The sequence below is a fragment of the Macrotis lagotis genome, chromosome 1 (genome assembly GCF_037893015.1).
Source record: "Macrotis lagotis isolate mMagLag1 chromosome 1, bilby.v1.9.chrom.fasta, whole genome shotgun sequence".
Classification (NCBI taxonomy): Eukaryota; Metazoa; Chordata; class Mammalia; order Peramelemorphia; family Peramelidae; genus Macrotis; species Macrotis lagotis.
Window position 1 is genome coordinate 914346115 of NC_133658.1, and position 22624 is coordinate 914368738.

The window sequence follows — 22624 nt, forward strand, 5'->3', positions numbered from 1 at the left end:
TGGCAGCCTTGACTTAGACTGGCTAGTTTAACCTTCACAAGTCCTCATCTTTATGAACTTTCTAATTACACACTAGTAGTTTGTCAATTTGCGAACTTCTACAATTGGAGAACAGGAAAGAATGATCTAGTTATAATCTCTCGTTTTGTGCTCCAAATCAAGAGATCTATAGAGACAAGATAGTGTTTGTGTATTTTTGTATTGCTTTGTCTGATTTTCTTTTATTCACATTTACTCAGTGTCCTGGCCAATTTTCCAATCTAAATTCTTAGTTAAATTGCCTTTCTGATCTAGTCTGGTGTCTGGCATTGAGATAATAAGGAGCCTTTGGAAAAATGAATTATGTATCTGTGTTCTTGGATCTTTAGGCAACATACAAATTATACAAAACTGTATAAATCATTCAGTACAAGTATAAGAATTTCTAACATTGGGTGTCTCACATCTATGTGAGACTAGATTAGCAGAAAAATATAATGGCTAGTTTTTGTTTTTGTTGTGTTTTTTAGGGCTAACAACACTTTCAATTAGATGGCATTCAATATTTATTTATGCTAAAGTTCTTGCTATTACCATTAATGCTGCTGAATATTTTTATACATAAGAGATTGTATTTTTACATGGACTTTCTTTTTTTTTATTTTTGTTTGGTTTTTTTTGCAAGGTAACCAGGTTAAGTGACTTACCCATGGTCACACAACTAGGTAATTATTAAGTGTCTGAGGTTATCATTGACTTTCGTAGGGTGCAAGAAAGACCAGTGATTGTATTACTAGGCCATCAGCTATATTATTTATATAAGATTTATTGTGCATATCATCCCCTCCAAAGTTGAATTTTCCATTTTTACAAATCTCCCATTTTGATGTATATAATGTTCAATTGTTTTAATTTGTACTTTCTTGATTCTAGTAGTTTTTAAACTTTTTTTACCTACAGATAGCTTACTTTTTTAATTTGAAAACTGTTCCTATCCATTGAGGAATGATTTATTAAGATTTGTAATTTGAGTCAATTATTTAGAGAGGTAGGGAAGTCAGACTTTTAACAGAGATATTTATTACAAACATTATCCCAAGACCAATCCATTCTTATTCTAGCTGCAAGGATTTTATATTTGCACAAGTTTTGTTAGTGTTGATTTTCTTTTGCATACATTAAAATTCTCTCATCTTTTAAAATTGTCTTTATTTCATGGCTTATTACACATTCATTTCCTATCCACTATCCTACTATTCTACCCTACTCTTTTTATAGAGTACCTTTTTGTATTTATTTGGTTTATTCCTTTGAGATTCCTTCTGTTATGTATTATGTAGTAAACTAAATCTATGTTCTGCTAACTGCAATCTATTTTCCTCTATTTTACTCATAAGAATGAGTTTTCCCATAGTACTTTCTATTCTTAGGTTTATCAAAGACCATCAAGGCATTTCTTTGAAGTCTTGTTTTGTTTATGTATATACACCACTAATCTTATGTCACCAGCTGCTTACTGGATATCTCAAACCATCAAATTCAATATAATAACTCAAACTCAGTATTGCCAAAATGCAGCACCTGTTTCCCCCTAAAGTAATACCTTGTCCAGATTTCCTTATTTGTTCCATACTGGCAGCACATAAAAGTAGTAGAATCCAGTTCTTACAGTCATTTATGTAGGAATCCTGGGATCTTATATCCAGAGTTGGTGCAGGGATAAGTAATGCAAATCAAATGCATCTCCTGAGCCAGAACCCCCCCCCCCCGCCCCCAGCAGCTTCCCAGATGGGGCCAGTCACCCTGATTCATGTAAGTTGCTGGAAACTGCACAAAGCCACTTTGGATGTGTCCATATCAGGGATATCTTTGCTTATTAATTATGCATCTTTATTTAAATAAACTTTAGCATTGAAAAGTAAAAGTCCCATGTCTGTCTCCTTCCTTTGCTATTTCCCACCCATCTGCCCTCTTCTGAACTTCATCATGCCCTAGAAACCTCTTCAACTTCTAAGATTACTTCAGCCCTTATGACTACCCTCTGCCCCTAAGATTTCTCCCTCTGAATGGTGGAGGGCTCCTGCCTGAACTTCCATTTGCAAGCCTATCTATTCTTTCCTCCATTGCACCCCCCCCAAAAAAAAAAAACTTCTCCATTGCCCAAGAAATGGAATTTGAGCGAAGGAGGAAAGTTTCCCCTGAAGATACAAAGATTCATTCAAGGTAGGTTTATATAGGTTTCAAGGACTGAGGAGCAGGGGAGGGTTTGGGGAGTTGGAGCAAAAAGTGATTTGTCAAGGTCTGAGTTGCTGGTCTGAGATCAATTTGGCAAGTAATCGTTTCACCCAGTTTCAGAGTTGGAATTTGTAGAATGTAGGATTGGCTATTTCTCATAACAAGTTGTACAGTTAGATACTCTGGCACCTCTTTTGGGTGAGAAGAGTTCAGATGTGAATGAAATGGAGAGATTCTCAAAGTGGAACTGCACTATCATGCCATTGTCCTGGAGACTTCTTTCCCTCTTACTCCTTTTTCACCTTTTTTCTTTTTTTTTTTTGATGTCTTCAGGTAGAGGACTATCTCCCCCACCCCCTCCCCCCATTTTTGGTATCCACAGTACCTGGCACAATGCCTTCCAATAGCAAGGTTTTAATGTTCATTAAACGTCTGACTCCAGGGGGTTCAATACAGTGGTCCACCTGTTCTCCCCTAGAAAACCCTAACAGTCATGGAAGAGGTACCACAACAGGCTGGTGAAGGTTAGAGCCTGTCCATATCCTCTTCTTTATTCCCATGACTATGAAAATCCAGCCCCATTATCCCTCCATACAAGACCTGCACTATATATTTTTGCTGTTATCCAAGGGAAATCTGGACTCCAGTTGGTTGCCATTTTGTTGTGAAGGCATTTAATGAAATGACTGATTATACTGGGGAAACTGTCAGGATGACCTTCATTTGTTCAAAAGAATTTATATAGACAACTCTGCCGGCACATACTGTCATCTGTCCTTTGTTTTCAAAGACAACCAATGATATTAGGAGGTGATGTCTTGAATTGTATGTGCATTGGATTTGTGAGGTACTGTTGCTCAAAGTCATCAACCTCATTCTTTCTTAAATAATCATCAAAGCCCAGTGACAAGACAAAAGTTGAGATGACTGGCAGTACCCCAGGTTGCAGAGGATAATTTTGGAATCTTCAATGTCTGACCAAGCTGTAAGCTCTCCATTGCACCTGCTTCAACTGTCTTCACATCTGTTGGAATAAATCACTCTTATCCACCCATTCCATCTCTTAGCTCACTAATGGGTTTGAGATCCATTAGTTATCCTTGGCCTGTTTTAACTACCTCCCAAGACAGTTTACTGGGGTATGACCACTGTGCATACTATAGCTTCTTGTAGCCACAAGTAAAAGTTAAGTGCCTGGTGGCAGCTAGATGGTACAATGTATAGATCATCAGCCCTGGAGTCAGGAGGACCTGAGTTCAAATCCAGCCTCAGATACTTAATAATTACCTATCGGTGTGACCTTGGGCAAGTCATTTAACCCCATTGCCTTGCAATGACCAAAAGAAAGAAAGAAAGAAAGAAAGAAAGTTAAGTGCCAATGGTGATGAGCAGCCAAAAAAGGCTCAGCAAGCTCTACATCAGAAGTCCATGTTGTCCTTGAATATTCCATGCACCTTAAAAACTAAAGTTTCTGGTTCTTGCTACTAGATATACAAAGGGGAAAAAATGAAATAGTTCCCATCCTCAAGGAATTTCCCTCTAGTGAGGAAATAAACTACATAGCTGAAAATTAAATTCAAAATGAGTTTCTCAGGAGAAAACATCAGCAACCAGGGTGGTGGTGATCATAGGCTCCCTAATAAAAGGTGACATCTCACTTGAGTATTGAATGACGTCAATTATTCCATGAAGTGGGAGAAAGAGCTGTATTCCAAACATGGTGGGTGGGCTGTGCAAAACCATGGAGATGGACTCGTGTATAGAGAACAGAAAAGTAGGCCAGTCTGGCTAGAACCTAGAGTAAATAGAGCATATGTATTAAATCTGGAAAAGTATCTGGTATCATCTTGTAAAGAGATTGAAAAGCCAAATCTCAAGGCAAGATGGAGCCAGTGGGGCTTGGTTAAACTTATACTGTAGAAATTTAGGCATCTCACCTAGATTATGGTAGGATTCCATATTTCATGTTGAATTAAAGTACCTCTGAATTGTAGCTCATTTAGATGTAAATAAACTTCTTTAACATCTTTGTATTTGGTTGAAAAGTACTTTTTAATGTGCATCATAAAATGTAGAAAAACTACCTTATAAATTCCAAGTTCAAGTCATTTAATTCTGCAATACAGATTGTAATATATAGTTTATTAAACCATTGTGGGGCAGCTAGGTGGCACAGTGGCTAGAGCACCAGCCCTGGAGTCAGGAGGACCTAAGTTAAAATCCAGCCTCAGATGCTTAATAATCATGCAGCTGTGTGACCTTGGGCAAGCCACTTGACCCCATTGCCTTGCAAAAACCTAAAAAAAAAAACCCATTGTAAATATATTCCTCTTTTTTTTTTTTTTTGCAAGGCATTGGGGTTAAGTGACTTGCCCAAGATCACACAGCTAGATAATTATTAAGTGTCTGAGTTAGGATTTGAACTCAGGTCATCCTGACTCCAAGGGCTGGTGCTCTATCCACTGCGCCACCTAGCTACCCCAAATATATTCCAACTATATCTGGGTTGATATTAAATTTCCTAAAAACATAATTAACCACATTAATGACAAAAAATGTCAATCAATAAAAAGATTTTTGACAAGACAGCACACCTGTTTATTAAAAATGCTAAAATGCATAGGAATAAATGAAGCTTTCCTAAATATGAGAAGCACAAAGAATTGAAATTACTGTAATGAGAACAAACTAGAGTCAATAATAATATATACATATGTGTACATATGCACTTGTGTAAATGTCTGTGTGTATGTATATGTGCATTAATATCTCTATGTGGGTATATGTGTATTGCACACACATGCATGTTTCATAGATACTGGCTCAGGTAGGAGATAGTAGAATAATGGGAATACATCCTCTACTGAGGACTCTGAACCAGCATGATTCTTGGTATTTTTCATCTGTTACTGGTTTCCTTACTGGTCAAACACAGAGGTTGTTAGCAGGCAATGACCACATCAGTCTTAGTTCCTTTTCAGATCTTCAATGGTCCTTCAGCATGGTCCATTCTTGGACAGAAAGCTTGAAGTAGCCCACTGACAGATTGTAGAGAGTATAATACCTAGAGCTGCTCATATTCTGAGTGACAAAACTGTGTCCCTTTCAGACTTTTCTTTACTCTTCTAGAGTAGAATCATAGGATCTTGGGGCGGCTAGGTGGTGCAGTGGATAGAGCACCAGCCCTGGGGTCAGGAGTACCTGAGTTTAAATCCGGCCTCAGATACTTAATAATTACCTAGCTATGTGACATTGGGTGAGTCGCTTAACCCCATTGCCTAGCAAAAACTAAAAAAAAAAAAAAAAAAGAATCATAGGATCTTGAAAATTAGAGGAAGCTACTACAGACTCCATCTAATGATAGTCTACAAGACTTAACCACACCTTGAGTGTCATCTGGGAAATCAATTGAGAGAAGAATGCTGCAAATCAAGATGGTAGCCAATTATGGTGACAGAATCAAGTCCAGGAGATTCTATTATTTTTCCACCTTTTCCCTTGTGTCTCTTCCAGGATGAATTGCAAAGAGAAGTAGACCCAGGGTAGCAATACATAAGGAGAAAAGACCATGTGAAAAGATCTTAGGGCTCTGTAAATGTGAATCATTTTAATCAAGTATAGTCTCCCAGTGTCTATCTAGTTGTGTGCTCTTTGTGTGGGATCTCTTTTTCTACTGATGCTGTATATATTTGTGGGACAGTACACTCCAGGTTTATGGGGGGGAAATGGTTACTGCTATTCATTCTAAACCATGTCCATTAATGTTTTTTTTTGTCTTGAACTAAATTGTGTTGATTAGCTTACTATTAAAAGTGAATAAAATGGAGTGAGTTCTTGTTAAATAGTTTTAAGAGTTCATTGAACCTCTGATAGTCATCCCCTAGGGCAGGGTTGTCCCACCTTACTTTTAAAAATTTTTATTTAAACAATATATTTTGATTTGGCATTTTAGTGAGAGCTCTGCAGTAGTTGGCTTCAGCTTCCTTTACTAAAGCCTGTAGTAAAACCACAGGCTGGCCCACATGCAGACCTGCCCTAGGGAACAGAATTTTGGGGTGAGAGTTTAGGGAGTATGCCAAAGGGAATGCTACATCTCAATATTCATAAAGCATTTAAATTAATGAAAAATTCTAGAAACAAAGTAGGGAGCCATGAATTATGGCTTATTTTCAGATCCCATTACAAAAAAACATGAATTTTTATTAATACTCACAATGTAAGTAAAGAACGATCAAGAAAATTTACTGGGGTGTTTCCCCCTGAATCTACATATGTCTTAAACTTTTATTCAAATATTTGCTACTGAGAGATAGCTAGGTGGCGCAGTGGATAGAGCACCGGCCCTGGAGTCAGGAGTACCTGAGTTCAAATCCGGCCTCAGACACTTAATAGTTACCTAGCCGTGTGGCCTTGGGCAAGCCACTTAACCCTATTGCCTTGCAAAAAAACTCAAAAAAAATTTGCTACTGAATAAATAACAATATTTGAAAGATGAAGTAAACGAAATAGAGCAATTGTGAACTGATGGTTCCTATGGTTCATTGATTAGAATCTCAATTTTTGATCATGAAACAATTATTTTCACTGCCAGAAATTCAAAGTGGTTTGTTTTGTTTTTTGCAAGGCAAATGGGGTTAAGTGGCTTGCCCAAGGTCACACGGCTAGGTAACTTAAGTGTCTGAGGTTAGATTTGAACTCAGGAACTCCTGACTCCAGCGCCGGTGCCCTAACTACTGTGCCACCTAGCTGCCCCCAAAGTGTTTTTTAAAAGATATTGAAAATACATCAATTGAACCATACAAATTATTTTTTGATAACTTTATCAGGTGTCTTTTAGTTGTCAAAAGATATATAACAATTAAACAAAATCAAAAGAAAGAAAAAATAGAAGAAAATAAGAAATATTTCACTGGAAAAAAGTTAACCTGAAAAATAGATCAAGAAGAGAGAATTTAAAAATTACTGGGCTACCTGAAAGCCATGAGCATAAAAAGAACTAAGTCATCTTTTAAGAAGTTATCACAGAAAATTGCCCTGATATTCTAGAACCAGAAGGTAAAAGTGATATTGAAAGAATACACTGATCACCTCCTAAAAGAAATTCCAAAATGAAAACTCCCAGTAATATTATAGCCAAATTCCAGAGCTCCCAGGCCAAGGAGAAAATATTGTAAGGAACCAGAAAAAATAATTGAAATATTGTGTAGTCAGTCAATATAACACAAGATTTAGCAGCTTCTACATTAAAGGATTGAAGGGCTTGGACTATTATATTCTGGAGGCAAAGGAGTTAGGTTTGTAAACAAGAATCAATTACCCAGTAAAACTGAGTATAATCCTACTGGGGGAAATTGGATGTTTAAGGAAATAGAGGAATTTCTAGCATACTCTGAGCCAAATGGAAAATTTGACTTTCAAATACAAGACTGAAGAGAAGCATTAAAGGTAAATAGGGAAAGGAAATCATAAAGGATTCAATAAGATTAGACTGTGTTCATTCCTACATGGGAAGATGATACTTGTAACTCCAGTTAGGAGTAAAGACAGAGGACACAGAGGTGAGTTGAATATAATGGGGATGATATCCAAGAAAAATAAAATCAAGCAATGAGAAAGAAGAATGTATTGGGAGAAAGGAAAGGAAGAGGTTGAATGGGGGTAAATTATCTCATATAAAAGAAGTTCAAAAGAGCAATGATCCAAGAGAATTCTGAAAGATTTATGAAGAAAAATGCTATTTACCTTTAGAGAAAGAACTTATGGGATCTGAATGCAAATCATAGCATATATTTTATTTTCTTTTAAAGAAAGATTTTATTTATTTTGAGTTTTACAATTTTCCCCCTGATCTTACTTCCCTCCCCACCATAGAAGGTAATTTGCCAGTCTTTACATTGTTTCCACGGTATGCATTGACCTAAGTTGAATGTGATGACAGAGAAATCACATCCTTAAGGAAGAAAAATAAAGTATAAGAGATAGCAAAATTACATAGTAAGATAATGGGGTTTTTTTTCCTACATTGAAGGTAATTATCTTTGGTCTTTGTTCAAAGACCACAATTCTTTCTCTGAATACAGATGGTATTCTTCATTGCATATAGTCCCAAATTGTCCCTAGTTATTGGACTGATGGAATGAGCAAGTCCATCAAGGTTGATCATCACCCCCATGTTGCTGTTAGGGTGTACAATGTTTTTCTGGTTCTGCTCATCTTGCTCAGTATCAGTTCATGCAAATCCTTCCAAGCTTCCCTGAATTCCCATCCCTCCTGGTTTCCAATAGAACAATAGTTCCATGACATACATATACCACAGATTGTTAAAACAATGAAGGACATTTACTCAGTTTCCAATTCTTTGCCACCATCCAATTCTTTGCTATGAATATTTTTGTACAAGTGGTGTTTTTACTTTTTTTCATCATCTCTTCAGGGTATAGAACCAGTAGTGGTATTGCTGGGTCAAAGGGGATGCACTTTTTGTTGTCTTTTGGGCATAATTCCAAATTGCTCTCCAGAAAGGTTGGATCAGTTCACAGTTCCACCAACAATGTATTAGTGTTCCAGATTTTCCACATCCCTTCCAACATTGATCATTGTCCTTTCTGGTCATATTGGCCAATCTGAGAGGTGTGAGGTGGTATCTCAGAGATACTTTAATGTGCATTTCTCTAATAAATAATGATTTAGAGCAATTTTTCATACATAGCATATATTTTAAAAGTTTGTTTTTTTCTTGTATTTTTAGTTTTGTTTTCTTTCACAACATAACTAATATAGAAATATGCTTTGCATGACTATACTTGTATAGTCTATGTTAAATTACTTTCCTTCTCATAAAGGGGTCAGGGAATGGAGAGAATTTGTAACTCAAAATTTTTAAAAATAAATGTTAATTGTTTTTACATGCAATTTGGGGAACATAAAATATTAATTTTTAAAATTACAAATAAAGTCTTAGACCATTAAAATTATGCATTTAGAGAAATATAGGAAGCTATATATATATATATACATAAATGAAAACAAGACTAAAGGGCAATTGAACTCTGATTAATTAAAATGATCATTTTATTTCAATGAATCTCTTGATGTGGATGAAGATTCACCAAAGAAGCTGGAGATAGATTAAAGAACTGGGAGATGGCAGTATCCCTAAAACCTGGAGAAAATTGAGTATTAAAGAAGAGGTGATTTACAGTATCCCAGGTTGCAGAGAAGTCAAGAAAGATGGGTGAAAAAAGTGATAGAATTTGATCATTAAAAAAATCATTCTTAATGTTTCCATTGAATGATGAGGCTCAGTAACTGGGCAACAAGGTCCTCATCTGCAATGCACCTTTGATGTTCTAGGTGCTGCTCCTGTTTAGTGCTAACAGTTTATATTGGAAGATACTATGAAAGAAAGAGATTTCACTGCTGGGATATCCCCTGGGATCTTACCACCAAGGGATATAATGTAATAGGATCAAATTTCAAGTCTCTACCTAAGGCAGTCTAAGATAGTCTTTCCTTAAAAGGTGTGGACTTATTCCTGGTGGCCTATGGACACAAAAATTAGGATATGATGATTTACCAGCTCCTCACTTGGCTTGCTAAAACAACATATTGACAACAGAGAAGTTACATCCAACTATCAAAGCTTTATCTTTACCACGAGAGTTTAGGGCATGCTACATTTTTCTGCTCTTGTTATCTTTTCCTGATATGGCTACACAAACCAATTTTTATAAGATAGATACAGATGTCTCATTTCATTCCAGAACAACCAGACAAACCCGATTCAGGTCTATCTATTAGATAACTTCTCTCCACTCACATAGCCACCATTCTAATTTTATCCTTTTCCACTCTGCCCTGGGATATTGCAATAGCCTATTTTGTCTCTTGCATCTGGGCTCTCCTTTTCAAACCTTCAGCCTAACTGTCAGAATGATCCTCTTAAAGCAGAGTTCTTACCTTTCTTAAGAACCAGTGACTCCTTCCCTCAAAACCCAAGTATAAACTCATTTTTGGCTTTTAAACACCTTCATAATTTGGCTCCGGTCTACCTTTCTAGATTCATCACATTCTCGTGATTTTCACTCTCACTGTGCTCTTCCTAAACTGGTCTACTTATTCTTCTGTGATTTATGGTCCAGTTGTGCCTGCTATTCTATTCTAATGGAGTTCTAGGTGGGGAGTCAGGGAATTTGGGCTGGGGTACACTCCATCTTCTGTACTGGACATTGTTTCCCTTCTCTATGACTTTGCATGCCCATATTCCTCATCTCAGGAATGCAGTTTTTCCTCTCATCATCTCATGGAATCACTGACTTCAATCAAAACTCACAGCCTATTATGACCACTCGTTCCTCTAGTTGCTAGCATCCTCCTTTCAGAAACTTCTATTTTATATTTCATTTTCAGCATATGTGTTTTTTTGTTTTTACTTTTTTTAGAATTTATTTAAGGGGCAATGGGATTAAGTGACTTGGCCAAGGTCACACAGCTAGGCAATTATTAAATGTCTGAGGTCCTTCTGACTCCAGGGCTGGTGTTCTATCCACTGTGCCACCTAGCTGCACCCCCCTCCAGGAGTATAAATATAATTTCTTTTGAACAATGGAATGTCATATCCTTGGTCTTCCTAATATATTAGTAGTTGTTTCACTTAAATCACTGACGATAAATTATGGCAGCTGGCAAAGGTTCAGATTTTCCTTGGTCAACACTGTGAATGTATAATGGGGTCATCATGTAAACTCAAACTACAGCTGATTTTTCATGAATATTGGGATAGAGAGAGGATATGGTTGAGTTCTACCCTTTGCCAGGTATGGTGCCTCATCCTCCTTGACTCCTTATCTGTACTAGAGATCAGGAGGACCAGCGTGTGGTTTCCTAGAGTCTGTCTGTAAGCATTAAGTATTTGCCATGTGTTAGGTCTTGTGTTAAGTGTTGGGGGAATATAAAAAAGAGACAGAATACAGGTCCTACCCTTAAGAAGCTTTCATTTTAATGGGAGAAGACCACTCATAAGGAAGCTGTCCAATGCAGGGGCATGATGGAGAAATCAGAAAGAGTCAGGGGTGGGAAATGAAGAAAGGGCTAGCCTGGGTGCCCTCCTTGAATGGAGGTTCTGGGAGGGGCTTCAGGGATGAAGAAGACTGGTACATTCAGTCTAGCTCTTGAAAACTAAAGAGGTTTATTTCCAGGGCATTTTGAAGTCCAGAAGAGGGCAGCTGTAAGGAAGATAGCAAAATAATGAGATAGATATGGCACTTTCACTTTTTAAGGCTAAGGTTTTATTCAAGCAAAAATACATAATTAATAAACAAAGATCTCCCTGATGTGAATATGTCCAAGGTGACTGAGCAGTTTCCAGGGTGTATCAGGGTGTCTTGTCTAATCTGAGAAGCTACTAAGGGCTTAGTCAAGGCCTCTTAATTGGTTTAAGTTATTGTCCCTTAACCAAGTCTAATGCTGGCATTTCCATCAGTGAAATCAGTTGTGGGTCTCAAAGCAAAAATTCCCCTAGACCTAAAGGAATTCATCCCCCAGTGACTTATTTTAGTAGTCCTATTGTTGTATCTTGTCATAGGACCAAGAACTAATTCTTCCCTTAACAAATTTGGTTTAGAGCATAGGCTGCTGCTCAGCTTTCTTGTGTGACCAGACACCACCCATTTGTAAAGCATCAGCTGATTAAAAAGCCAGGAGAATAGACATAAGAGTCTTAGCTCCATAAGTACAGTAAGGCCCCTTTATCCCCATCAACTCATAGGGTTTCTTTCCAGTATGTCTTGTATTTAGTGAGAGATTTCCTGACTAAAGACCTTTGCATCAATATGATATTTTTCTCAAGTAAAAAATTTTGAGAGCTCAGTAATAAGGTGGACAACCTCATTGAAAGCCTTCTCACATTGATTACATTTGTAAAAGTTAATTACAGTTTGCATTCTGTTTCATGAATTTATCAGTTTGACGAGCTTTTGCCAATAAGCCAGTACAAATTGGAGAAATAGGTTGCATATACAGAGTGGCATACCCCGGCTACGTTTGATGGGAATGTGTAGCATTCATAAGTAGGCTAGTAATAGTATTTTATATGTTGTATGAAACAAAGAAGAAAAAGATGGGTCTGGAGGTTTCTATTTGTCTTCCTGACTCTGTTACAGTGCTGCTTGTGATACAAAGAACATGTATATATTGTTAGCTTTAGGGAGCTAGAGAAAGAATGTGCCCTTGTTAGCATAGTTAGTATCACTGAGTCAGAGGGAATTGTCTATCGGGGCAGATAAGGGAAAATGTTCCAAAGGCTATTGAGTCGTCTTGTAAAAAATTATCTTTTTTTTAAACAATTAAATCTCTTTGTATCCATTATAAAAGGAAAGAAGACCCTGAAGATGACAAATGTTGCATTTAGTCTTTCAGTTCATGCATCAAACACAGCAAAATTGCAAATGCGAAATGAAATGGAGGGAGTTAAACTCTCCCAAATATTCATTTTAACAATTCCTCCTCTGTCTCTAGATGTAATCATTTTTTTCTTTGGGATACCTAATATGAAGATGACTTTAAGTCAGCTTGTATATCAAATAGGCATCTTGGTCCAAAAGAGGTTATAGCAGTTATGAAACAGCAACACGAAGTTAACAAATCATACTAAATTCAGAAATTTCTCTTAAAAACTAATCAACAGGGGGCGGCTAGGTGGTGCAGTGGATAAAGCACCGGCCTTGGAGCCAGGAGTACCTGGGTTCAAATCCAGCCTCAGACACTTAATAATTACGTAGCTGTGTGGCCTTGGGCAAGCCACTTAACCCCATTTACCCGGAAAAAAAAAAAACAAACCTAAAAAGAAACCTAATCAACAGGGGTAGCAGTGGATAGAACCCCAGCCCTGGAGTCAGGAGGACCTGAGTTCAAATCTGACCTCAGTCCCTTAATAAGTCTAGCTTGTGACCTTGGGTGAATCACTTAAGCCCATTGCCTTAAATAAATAACAATTTTTAAAAAGCTACTCATCCAACTTCAATCAATAAATGAATCAGTCATACTGCAGTAAATCTTTTTTTTTTTAGGTTTTTGCAGGGCAAATGGGGTTAAGTGGCTTGCCCAAGGCCACACAGCTAGGTAATTATGAAGTGTCTGAGATCAGATTTGAACCCAGGTCCTCCTGACTCCAAGGCCGGTGCTTTATCCACTACGCCACCTAGCCGCCGCTCATACTGCAGTAAATCTAAGAAGAATCAAGAAAAATTTTAAAAAACCAGGGTATTCTTTTTCAGTTTTTGCAAAAAAAAAAAAAGAAAAGAAAAGAAAAAAAAGAAATAATGGAGGAGGTTTCTGAGAAATCTGGAACATTCAGTTGAACTGACGCCAGAGGTCAGCAGGGCCCGCTGAGGAAAGGAACAGTCACATTGTAGCCAACAGGTAACCGTGACTAAGTTACTGTTCGGAACCTCCAGACTTGACATTCTCTGACTTTTTTCTGGTTTTTCTGGCAAGGCAATGGGGTTAAGTGACTGGGCCAAGGCCACCGGCTAGGTCACGCTCAGGGTCCGCCCCCGGGCGCTCCTGCTCCAGGCCGGCGCTCCCCACTGCCCCCTAGCGGCCCTCCTCCAATGGGGTTAAGTGACTGGGCCAAGGCCACCGGCTAGGTCACGCTCAGGGTCCGACCCCGGGCGCTCCTGCTCCAGGCCGGCGCTCCCCACTGCCCCCTAGCGGCCCTCCTCGCGCCGTCCTCTCTTCCTCGCGGCACCCGCACCCCAGGGGAAGGGGGGGGCGCGGCCTCGTGACCACGTGACTCGCCGGCTCATTAGCATGCCGAGCCGCTGCCGCCAGGGTCCGTCCGGGGCGCGTCACTGCGCCTGCGCGGCGCGGGCAGCCTCCTCCCGGCCCTTCCCTGCCAGGCCGCCGCGGCCGGCCAGGAGGAGCGGCTGGCCCCGGGCTGTTTGCTGCGCCATGGCGCTCGTCCTGATGGCCTCCCGGGGGCTCGGCGCCCCCTCCGAAGAGCGGGGAGACTGAGGCAGGCAGAGGCGGGGGCGCTGCCCAGGGGGCTTCCTGACTGCAGCGCCGCTGCGCCCCCTAGCGGTCCGGCCACGCTCCTGTTTACAAACGACGGTCGTAGGGGTTCCCTGGGGAACCTGGCGGCGCCCAACCACATGAAGGCCCGGAGCGGGAAGTTGCAAAGGGCAAGGCTGCCAGCCAATCAGGAGCGAGCGTCCTCGGACGTGGAAGGAAGGGCTCGAGGCCGCCCGGCCAATCAGGAGCCGCCGAGAGGAGGGGCCCGGGCGCGGGGCTGCCCTTCGGCTCCGGTCTAAGTCCCCGGAGGCGACTGGGAGAGCGGAAAGAAGTCTCCCTGGGGCGGCTGCGGGCCGCCGGGTGCAGGCCTCCTCCGGGAGCGGCGCCTGCGGCCGTCGGCCCTCGGCCCTGGGCCGCTCCGCAGAACCTCGGGATGAGGTGAGGCCCAGGACTCCATTTCCCAGAATCCCGCGCGGGGTCCCCGGTCACGCGGCGGGTCTCGCTCTTCCTGCCCCAGTCCGCGGGGGGAGGGGGGAGATGGGGAGCGGGAGCCCCCAGGCCGCCTTGTGCGCAGGCGCGCCTCCCCGGGAGCCCCGGCCCGTGGGGGCCCCTGTTGCTTCAGGAGCTCGGGGAAGCGGGCCCCGGGGCGGGGGGGCGGCCTCGGAGGGGCCGGCCGCCGGGGGTGCGTCCGTGTCCCCCGCCCGTGGACGCCCCGCCCCCCACTCCTGGCCCGCAGCTGCGGAGGCCCGCGGGCAGCGGGACCATGGAGGCCTTGGACCCCATGCTGGAGGAGCCAGGTGAGGAGCCGGGGCCGCCCGGGGCCGCCTCTGAGCCCCGCCACTCCTCTCGGCCTCCCCCTCCTCGGCCCGCGTGACCCTGCGCATGTGAGTGGGGGGCCGTGGATCTCAGGGACCCCCCGGAGCTCGGAGCCTGGGTCCCTGCCCTCTGCCCTTGTCCGGCCGCCTCCGGAATCCCGGGGTGGGCGCCGGTCACCATGCTTCCGGAGGGCCTCGGGGTGCTGCCAGAAGGGGCAGGAGCCGCTTTGGGGGAGGCGGGTCCTTTTGCTGGGGGCCGCCCAGACCCCTGCCAGCCTCCCACGCCGTGCTGTGGCCCTCACCAAGTTCCCTGGGAAACTCAGAACAAGCCAAATAGCTGCTGACCACAAGGCTCAATGGATGGAGCGGGTGCCCTAGCATTGGCTTTATTCCTAAGGGGTTGTTCCATCTCAACCGGTATTTTATTGAACAAATGCTATTTCATTTTTCTGTATCTGATTGCCTGTCGTCTTAGGGGAGGGGAGAGTGCAAGGAGGGAAGGAAAGACAGAATTTGTAACTCAGAAAAAAGCAGGGTGGGGAGGATCCCTGAGATCTACAGAGCACGCCTGACCCTGTTTGTGTCAAACCCCTGTTTGAATTTATAACTCAAAACTACAAATAGAAATGTTAAAGAATTGAAAAAATATTTTTCCCCTGTAAAAACATTTGTTTTTTTTAAAACTTCTGAGTTTTAAATTCTGTGCCACCATTCCCTTCTCCCAGAGACAGCAGTTTCATATGGGTTAAACATGTGCAGTCATGTAGAACGTTCCCCATTACTCAAAAAAAAAGAAGTGAAAATGGTAGACTCCAGTCTATTCAGACAACATTCTCTGAAGGTGGATAGCATTTTTTCATCAGAAGTCTTTTAGGATTGTTTTGGATCATTGTATGACTGAGAATAGCTAAGTCGTTCACAGTTCTTCATATAACGTTGCTTATACTGTATACAGTGTTCTCCTGGTTCTGCTCATTTTTGCAGCTGTTCAGGTAAGTCTTTTCAGGTTTTTCTGAGATCAGTCTTGTTCATAATTTATGAATGTAATATTCCACTACATTCATACACCATAACTTGTCCAACCCTTCCTCAATTGATGAAGAATTTAACTCATATGAATTGATGGGCATCCCCTAAATTTCCAATTCTTAGCCATTAAAAAGAGCTGCTTTAAATACTTTTGTACAAACATTTTCTTTTCCTTTTTTTTTTTTTAAATGTCTTTGGGATACAGACCTAGAAGATTGCTGGATTAAAGGGTGTGCCTAGTTTTATAACCCTTTCAGCATAATTCAAAATTACTCTCCACCAACAAGGCATTAGTGTCTCAATTTTCCCATGTCCCTTCCAATATCCATCATTTTCCTTTTTTGTCAGTATTCCTGCAATAAATAGTGATTTATAGCATTTTTACGTGACTATTAGACAACTTTGATTTCTTCTTCTCAAAACTATTTGTTCATATTCTTTGACCATTGATCAATTGAAGAATGACTTGTTTTCTTAAAAAATTTCATTGGGGGCAGCTAGGTGGTGTAGTGGATAAAGCACCAGCCCTGGAGTCAGAAGTACCCGAGTTCAAATCCGGTGTCAGACACTTAATAATTACCTAGCTGTGTAGCCTTGGGCAAGCCACTTAACCCCATTTGCCTTGCAAAAAAAAAAAGCCTAAAAAAAATTTCATTGAATTCTCTTCATATTTGATCAATGAGGTCCTTATTGGAGATATTTGCTCTAAAAAATTTCCCCTATTCTGCTTTCCTTCTAATTTAGTTGCAATTGTTTTGTTCATGCGAAAATAGTTTAATTTTATATAAGTGAAATTATTCATTTTGCATTTTATAATACTTTCTTTATCTTGTTTGGCCCTAAATTCTTCCCTTATCCATAGATCTCACGGTAAATTATTCTCTGCTCTTCTAATACACTGCTAGTATTATTTTAAAAAAATTATTTAAGACAATGGGTTTAAGTGACTTGCCCAAGGTCATATAGCTAGGTAATTAAGTATCTGAGGTCACATTTGAACTCAGGTCCTCTGGACTCCAGGGCTGGTATCCTATCCGCTGCACCACCTAGCTGCCCCTAGTATCACTCTTAATGTCTTAATTATGTATCCATTTTGCTGTTATCTTAGTACAAAATGTGAGATATTGGTTTCTTTATCTAATAGTTTCTGCCATACTGATTTTCAGTGGATATTTTTTTAAAAACACAACTTCATTTATGCAGTTTTGCATTCCTTCTGATTCAATTTCATCTTACTTTGACCTGTTGTACCCAGTTGCTGAAACCTTAGTCAATCTGGGTCCTCTTGTCCAAACTATTCTCTGCCGGCTTTGAGCCTTCCAAAGAGTTGATAAGCATTGGGACCTCTCTCCAAAATAGCCATGCCTAAACCTCTTGTACCTGACAGTCCAGGGCAGAAGTATGTGGTGCTCCACTGGAGACCAACCTCTGAAACAGGGCCTCTTAACCTGGGGTCAGCAAACTTGTTTTGAAATGTTTTGATAACTGGATTTCCTATATAGGCGGCTGATAGGTACATGGCCTGGCAGCCAGAGAGACTTGAGCTCAAACTCTCATTATGTGACAGGTCCCTTCACCTCCATCTGCCTCCAGGAGACCTCTCTAAAGCACTTTGCAGACCTTGAGACTCCCTGTTGGCACATCATCCTCATCATCCCCACATCTGATCACATCATTGGTTTCCTTTGCCGTCCTTTGTAATTGTCCCCTAGTCCAGGGGGATGTTGATCCATTTTGCTCCACAGTTGGTATCTGCTCATTCCCCCAGATCTGAAGTTGTCATTCTGTGCTATCTGGTCCACAAGACATCTGGAATTGGTGGACATGAGGGCTTTGGTCCAGGGCCTTGCTCTAAGCCCATTCTCTGATGATTCTTCTCCATCTGCTGGGTCATGCCGTTCAAAGAAAGCTGCTCTGGCCTGACAGCCCCATCTCCAAAGTTGCAGGAAGCTGAGCTGACCCTCTCTTTGCTGGGAATCCCTTTCAGCACCCAGCTGAGAAGTGATGAGTCTTCCCCATTCCAGTTTGGGGATTCTCAGGGCTCCCTGTTTGTTCTCTCCATGGAATCCAGTGTGGCCTCCGTGCCCCTTCCATGTGAGCATTGTTTCTCCTCTTGCTTTTGGGGCCTCTCTTTGCAGGTTGAACATCCTAGGTCCTTGCAGACCCTCCTAAGCCTCTGTCTCAGCATGTGGTTCTCTTTTGTCCCAGGTGAGGTTCTGAAGAAGACCAGGGATCCAAGATGCCTTGGGACACCCAACACATCTCCCTGGTCTCTTTGCTCCTTTGAGAGCAATTGGTTTCTGACTTAATGGCAGCAAACAATCCAATGAAAAACTGAATAATCCTGCTTTCTTTGTCTCTTCTGTTGTTCTCCTCCCTCCTCCTCCTCCCCTCTGCCCAAGGTGCCACCCCCTCCTTCACACAGGTGAGCTCAGCTATTCATTCTCCTCAGTTCATTCCCAGCCCCTGGTTGGGTGACCTCAAGCTCCTTCAGCCTCCCCTTAGGCTCCTGTCAGGACCTGTGCTTCCTTCCTGTAGGACATCTCCCACAAGCCTCTAGAACTTGGCAGGGTTAGGCCCTGGTAGCAGGACATCTGGGGTTGTTGCCCCCACTTGTCTCCTTCCATGATCTTTCTTCAAAAACAAGAGGGTAGTTTAGGAATCGCAGAGGTAAAATATCTCTGACCCTGCAAGGGAATTTTAACTCCTAGACAAGGAGACAAAGCATTGCTCTTGAATAGAAGCTTGAGCTCTCTCAGCTCCTTGGCTTGAAGCTGGCCGCACATACCACATGCATCAGAATCACAGCAGTGACATCTCTCTTCTGCTGTCTGGTTGGGGAAGTTTCTTTTGCAGGTTCTTCATGACCTTGGGACATGAGAAGGTTCCTGGATCTCCAACTGGACCGATGAAGAAACTCCCTTTTTCAGAGCAGTCCAGGCCTTGTCCCCAGCAGTGAGAGGTTCCAGGGCTACGATGTGTTAGTGGAGAATCTTAAGTCCTGGTCTGTCTGATGGAGACCACTCTAAGCCATACCCTTGCTGCCTCTCAGCATTACCCAAGCCACCTAGGTCATTATCCATTTAGAAGGTGAGGACCCTGAAACTCAGATTTGCTGACTTGCCATTGTCCCACAGATCAATAGGGCTGTGGAGGAGGAGACATTTGAACATAGGATTCAGTGATTTGGGGCCTTTATCAAAACCTTTTGACATCTTCTCTCTTAGAATGTGAGGTACACAGGAGATTCCCAGTTCTCAGGTCCCACCCTCAGGATTCCCTTCATTTCTGGACTTGCCCAAGACCACTCTAGCACCAAACAACTGCAAGCCAAGCAAGACCACACCATTGCTGAGCAACTTCAGAGCAAGAGTCCAAGCTCTTAAGTGCTGGGCAGAGGGGAGGGGTTGGTGAGGAACAAGAAGGGGTACAAGTATTGGGGGGAGATTGTTTTAGTGGGCCATTGTTTTTCCCCATTCAAGTGGGAGTTTTATAAATAGTAGTTAGTTGGGAAGGGTATGTTGTAGGAAGAGGGAATATACAATTTTAAACCTCCCAAGGTGGAGGGTATGGGAAAGAGGAGGAAGGTCTAGTATTCTACAGGATCCCTTGGGCACAGTTACCTTTCATCCAGGAATGTGATTGTAATTGAAAAGCCATTGACCTAAGACCTCAGTTCTCATTTGTGGACCTCTAAGCTTGCCAGATGGGGAGAGCAAGGACTCCCTGTATTGCCTCTTCTCTGTTCTGTACTTCATAACAGGGTAGGTTTTGGTTGCTGACATAAACACCCCATATAATGTGACCAAATAACAGTCCCCATGTTTAGAAGGGTGGTGAGGAGTGTATGTGACAAGGGTGGCTGGATATATTATTTAATTGAACTTAAAGGTGTGAAGCCCAGGAAGGTTGAGTCCTCCCACTTTACTTACCTCTGATATTGACTCCCTCCATTAATCTCAAGGTAAAAGCCATCATCAGATAGTGCAAGTGTGAATCCTCTGTTCTTTCTACACACTGTGTAAAGAATCTTTTCTTTTCCTTTTTTTTTTTAATTTGTTTTTAGGTTTTTGCAAGGCAAATGGGGTTAAGTGGCTTGCCCAAGGCCACACAGCTAGGTAATTACCAAGTGTCTGAGACCAGATTTGAACCCAGGTACTCCTTACTCCAGGGAGAACCAGTTCATTTTTGTCAATATCTTACATAAAAATGATCCCCCCCCCCTTTCCCTTTCTCTTTCTACTCTTGTAAAAAACAAAATATTTAGAGCCAGTCCATCCATTACAATGTACTTTTGGTGGACAGCAACTCTCAACCTAGATCGTGAGGGCACCCCCCAGGACATGAGCAGTTGTAATGGTTCCCATTGCACTTCACTCCCAGCCATAGGGATTTGTACACCACTAAGGTTCTCCCCTACATTTGCCAGGGAAAATTCTTGGACTTTTTGCTTCCAGTCTTATGCACTCTTGTCCAAAGACTTGGGCTGACTGGAGTGTTCTAAAGGAATCTCCCATTCTATGAGAAACATCTCCTACAGGCCTCACCTTGGGGCTTCCTCCTACCTCGATGAACATTTTGTAGGCAAGGGCTCAGTGGGCCTTGGGTGCAGGAGCCTCTGGGAACTGTAGGTTGTACTGGGTCTGGTTCTTTTGATGGGCCCAAAATGTGGGGAGTCTTCTCTAGATGATGGCAATCCTAGTCTTCTGTGGGCCTCGGGTGTAGACCTAGGAATCTTTGTTTGGATTACAGGGATAGCAGTCCTTCTGCAGGAAAAGGAGTCTGGCTCCACGGGCACAGAGGTATTCTGTCTTTCCTTGTTCCAGCTCTGCTTTGTGCAAAATCATTTCCTTATCTCTGTTCCCATGCATCCTTAGCTTATCTGATTGATTTTTCCCCTATCAAAATACTTTCATGGTTTTAATCTCATTTTCTCCTTGTAAGAACATATGAGACAAATTGTGCTGGAGAATAGCCTGGCCATTTTTCACATTTGGAGTTTGAAGTTCAGTAAAGGTGAGTGACATTTAGGGCCCCATACTTATTTAGTATGAGAACTAGACACCAGGTCTCTGTAGTCTTAATTCTGTGTCCTTTTCAATAAACCATGATGCTACTTTGTTCATGAGCTTTTTAAAAACTGATATAGATAACAGTGTTACCTTCTTTAATCCTTCCCGCTCCCTTCCTTAAGGAGGTTAGATTTTTTTTTTCCCTGTGACTTCTTTCCTTGGTAAGTTCAATCATGAATAGTCAGTCAAAACAAATTTCCATTTTGGTCATATCCTAAATAACATTTGTCCCTGCAGTCTGAGTCCTCCTTTCTCAGGAGCAGCGGGGAGCTTATTCCATCATTAGTCATCTAAAATCTTGGTTGAACATTGATAAAGAGTTCAGCAGGATTTTCTTCATTTATATATCATAACTTGTTCATCTATTCATTTTATGGGCACCTTAGCAGATTCCAGTTCTTGCCTATTCAAGAAGGGTTCTAAATATTTTTGCATATTCTTGGTTTATTTTTCTTAGGACTAACTTCCCCTACTCTAATCTACCCTCCTAATACTTCTTTCCTTTGCCTCTTATTTCCTCATTGAGTAAAATGTATTTCAGTATCTTCTTGTATGTGCAAGTATGTGTATTCTCTCTTGACCAGTTCAGATGAGAGTGAGGTTCAATGTCAACTGATTCCCCTGGCCATTCTTGACCTTATTTGTGTAAATGTTTACTTGTATACCCTTAGTATATAAGAAAATTTTCCTTACCTTTTTCTCCCCTCATCCCCTCCCTCTATTCCTTTTCATCTCTTTCAGTTTCTTTATTTTTTATTTAAATTTTTTTTTGCAGGGCAGTGGGGTTAAATGACTTGCCCAAGGTCACAAAGCTAGAAGGTATCAAAGGGCCTGAGGGCAAATTTGAACTCAGGTCCACCTGACTCCAGGGCCAGTGCTCTATTCGTTGCACCACCAGGTTGCCCACTTTCTGTTCTTTTATAAAGAACATCAAGACCTAACAGAACCACTGTCAGGTCTAGTCTAATTATAAACCCTGATGATGATGATAGGGCTCAGGAGACTGACACACATTTTATCTCCCTACATTTGAATGTAAGCATTTTATCCTTATTTAATCCTTTGTCATTGTTCATTCATTACCTTTTATATTTCTCTTCCCTTTTGTGTGGAAATTTCGATTTTCTCCACAGTTTTGGTCCTTATGTCAGGAAGGCTTAGAAATCTTTTGTTTCTGGAAAAGTCCCATTTTTTTCCTCTGTAGCTTTATATTCAGTTTTGTTGAGTAAGTTGTTCTTGGCTATAAGCCCAGGTACTTTGTCATCTAAAGTATCATATTCCAAATTCTCTGTTCCTTTTTAGTGATGACTACTAAATCATGTGTGATCCTCACTGTGGTTCCTTGGTATTTGAATTCTTTGTCTCTGACTACTTGTATTTTTTTCTTTGACTAAGAAGCCCAGAATTTTGACTTTGATGTTCCTAGGAGCTTTTATTTGGGGATTTCTTTCAGGAAGTGACAGGCAGAAATTTTTTGTTTGTCCT

General features: G+C 41.5%; 1 protein-coding gene across 1 annotated transcript in view; it reads left to right on the forward strand.

The window, feature by feature from the left end:
* LOC141509828 (uncharacterized) overlaps positions 1-22624 on the forward strand; it is a 67427-nt gene that overhangs the window by 32027 nt on the left and 12776 nt on the right. Inside the window, 1 exon segment of the mRNA XM_074219649.1 lies at positions 12783-12817. Coding sequence (XP_074075750.1) covers positions 12783-12817 — 35 coding nt within the window.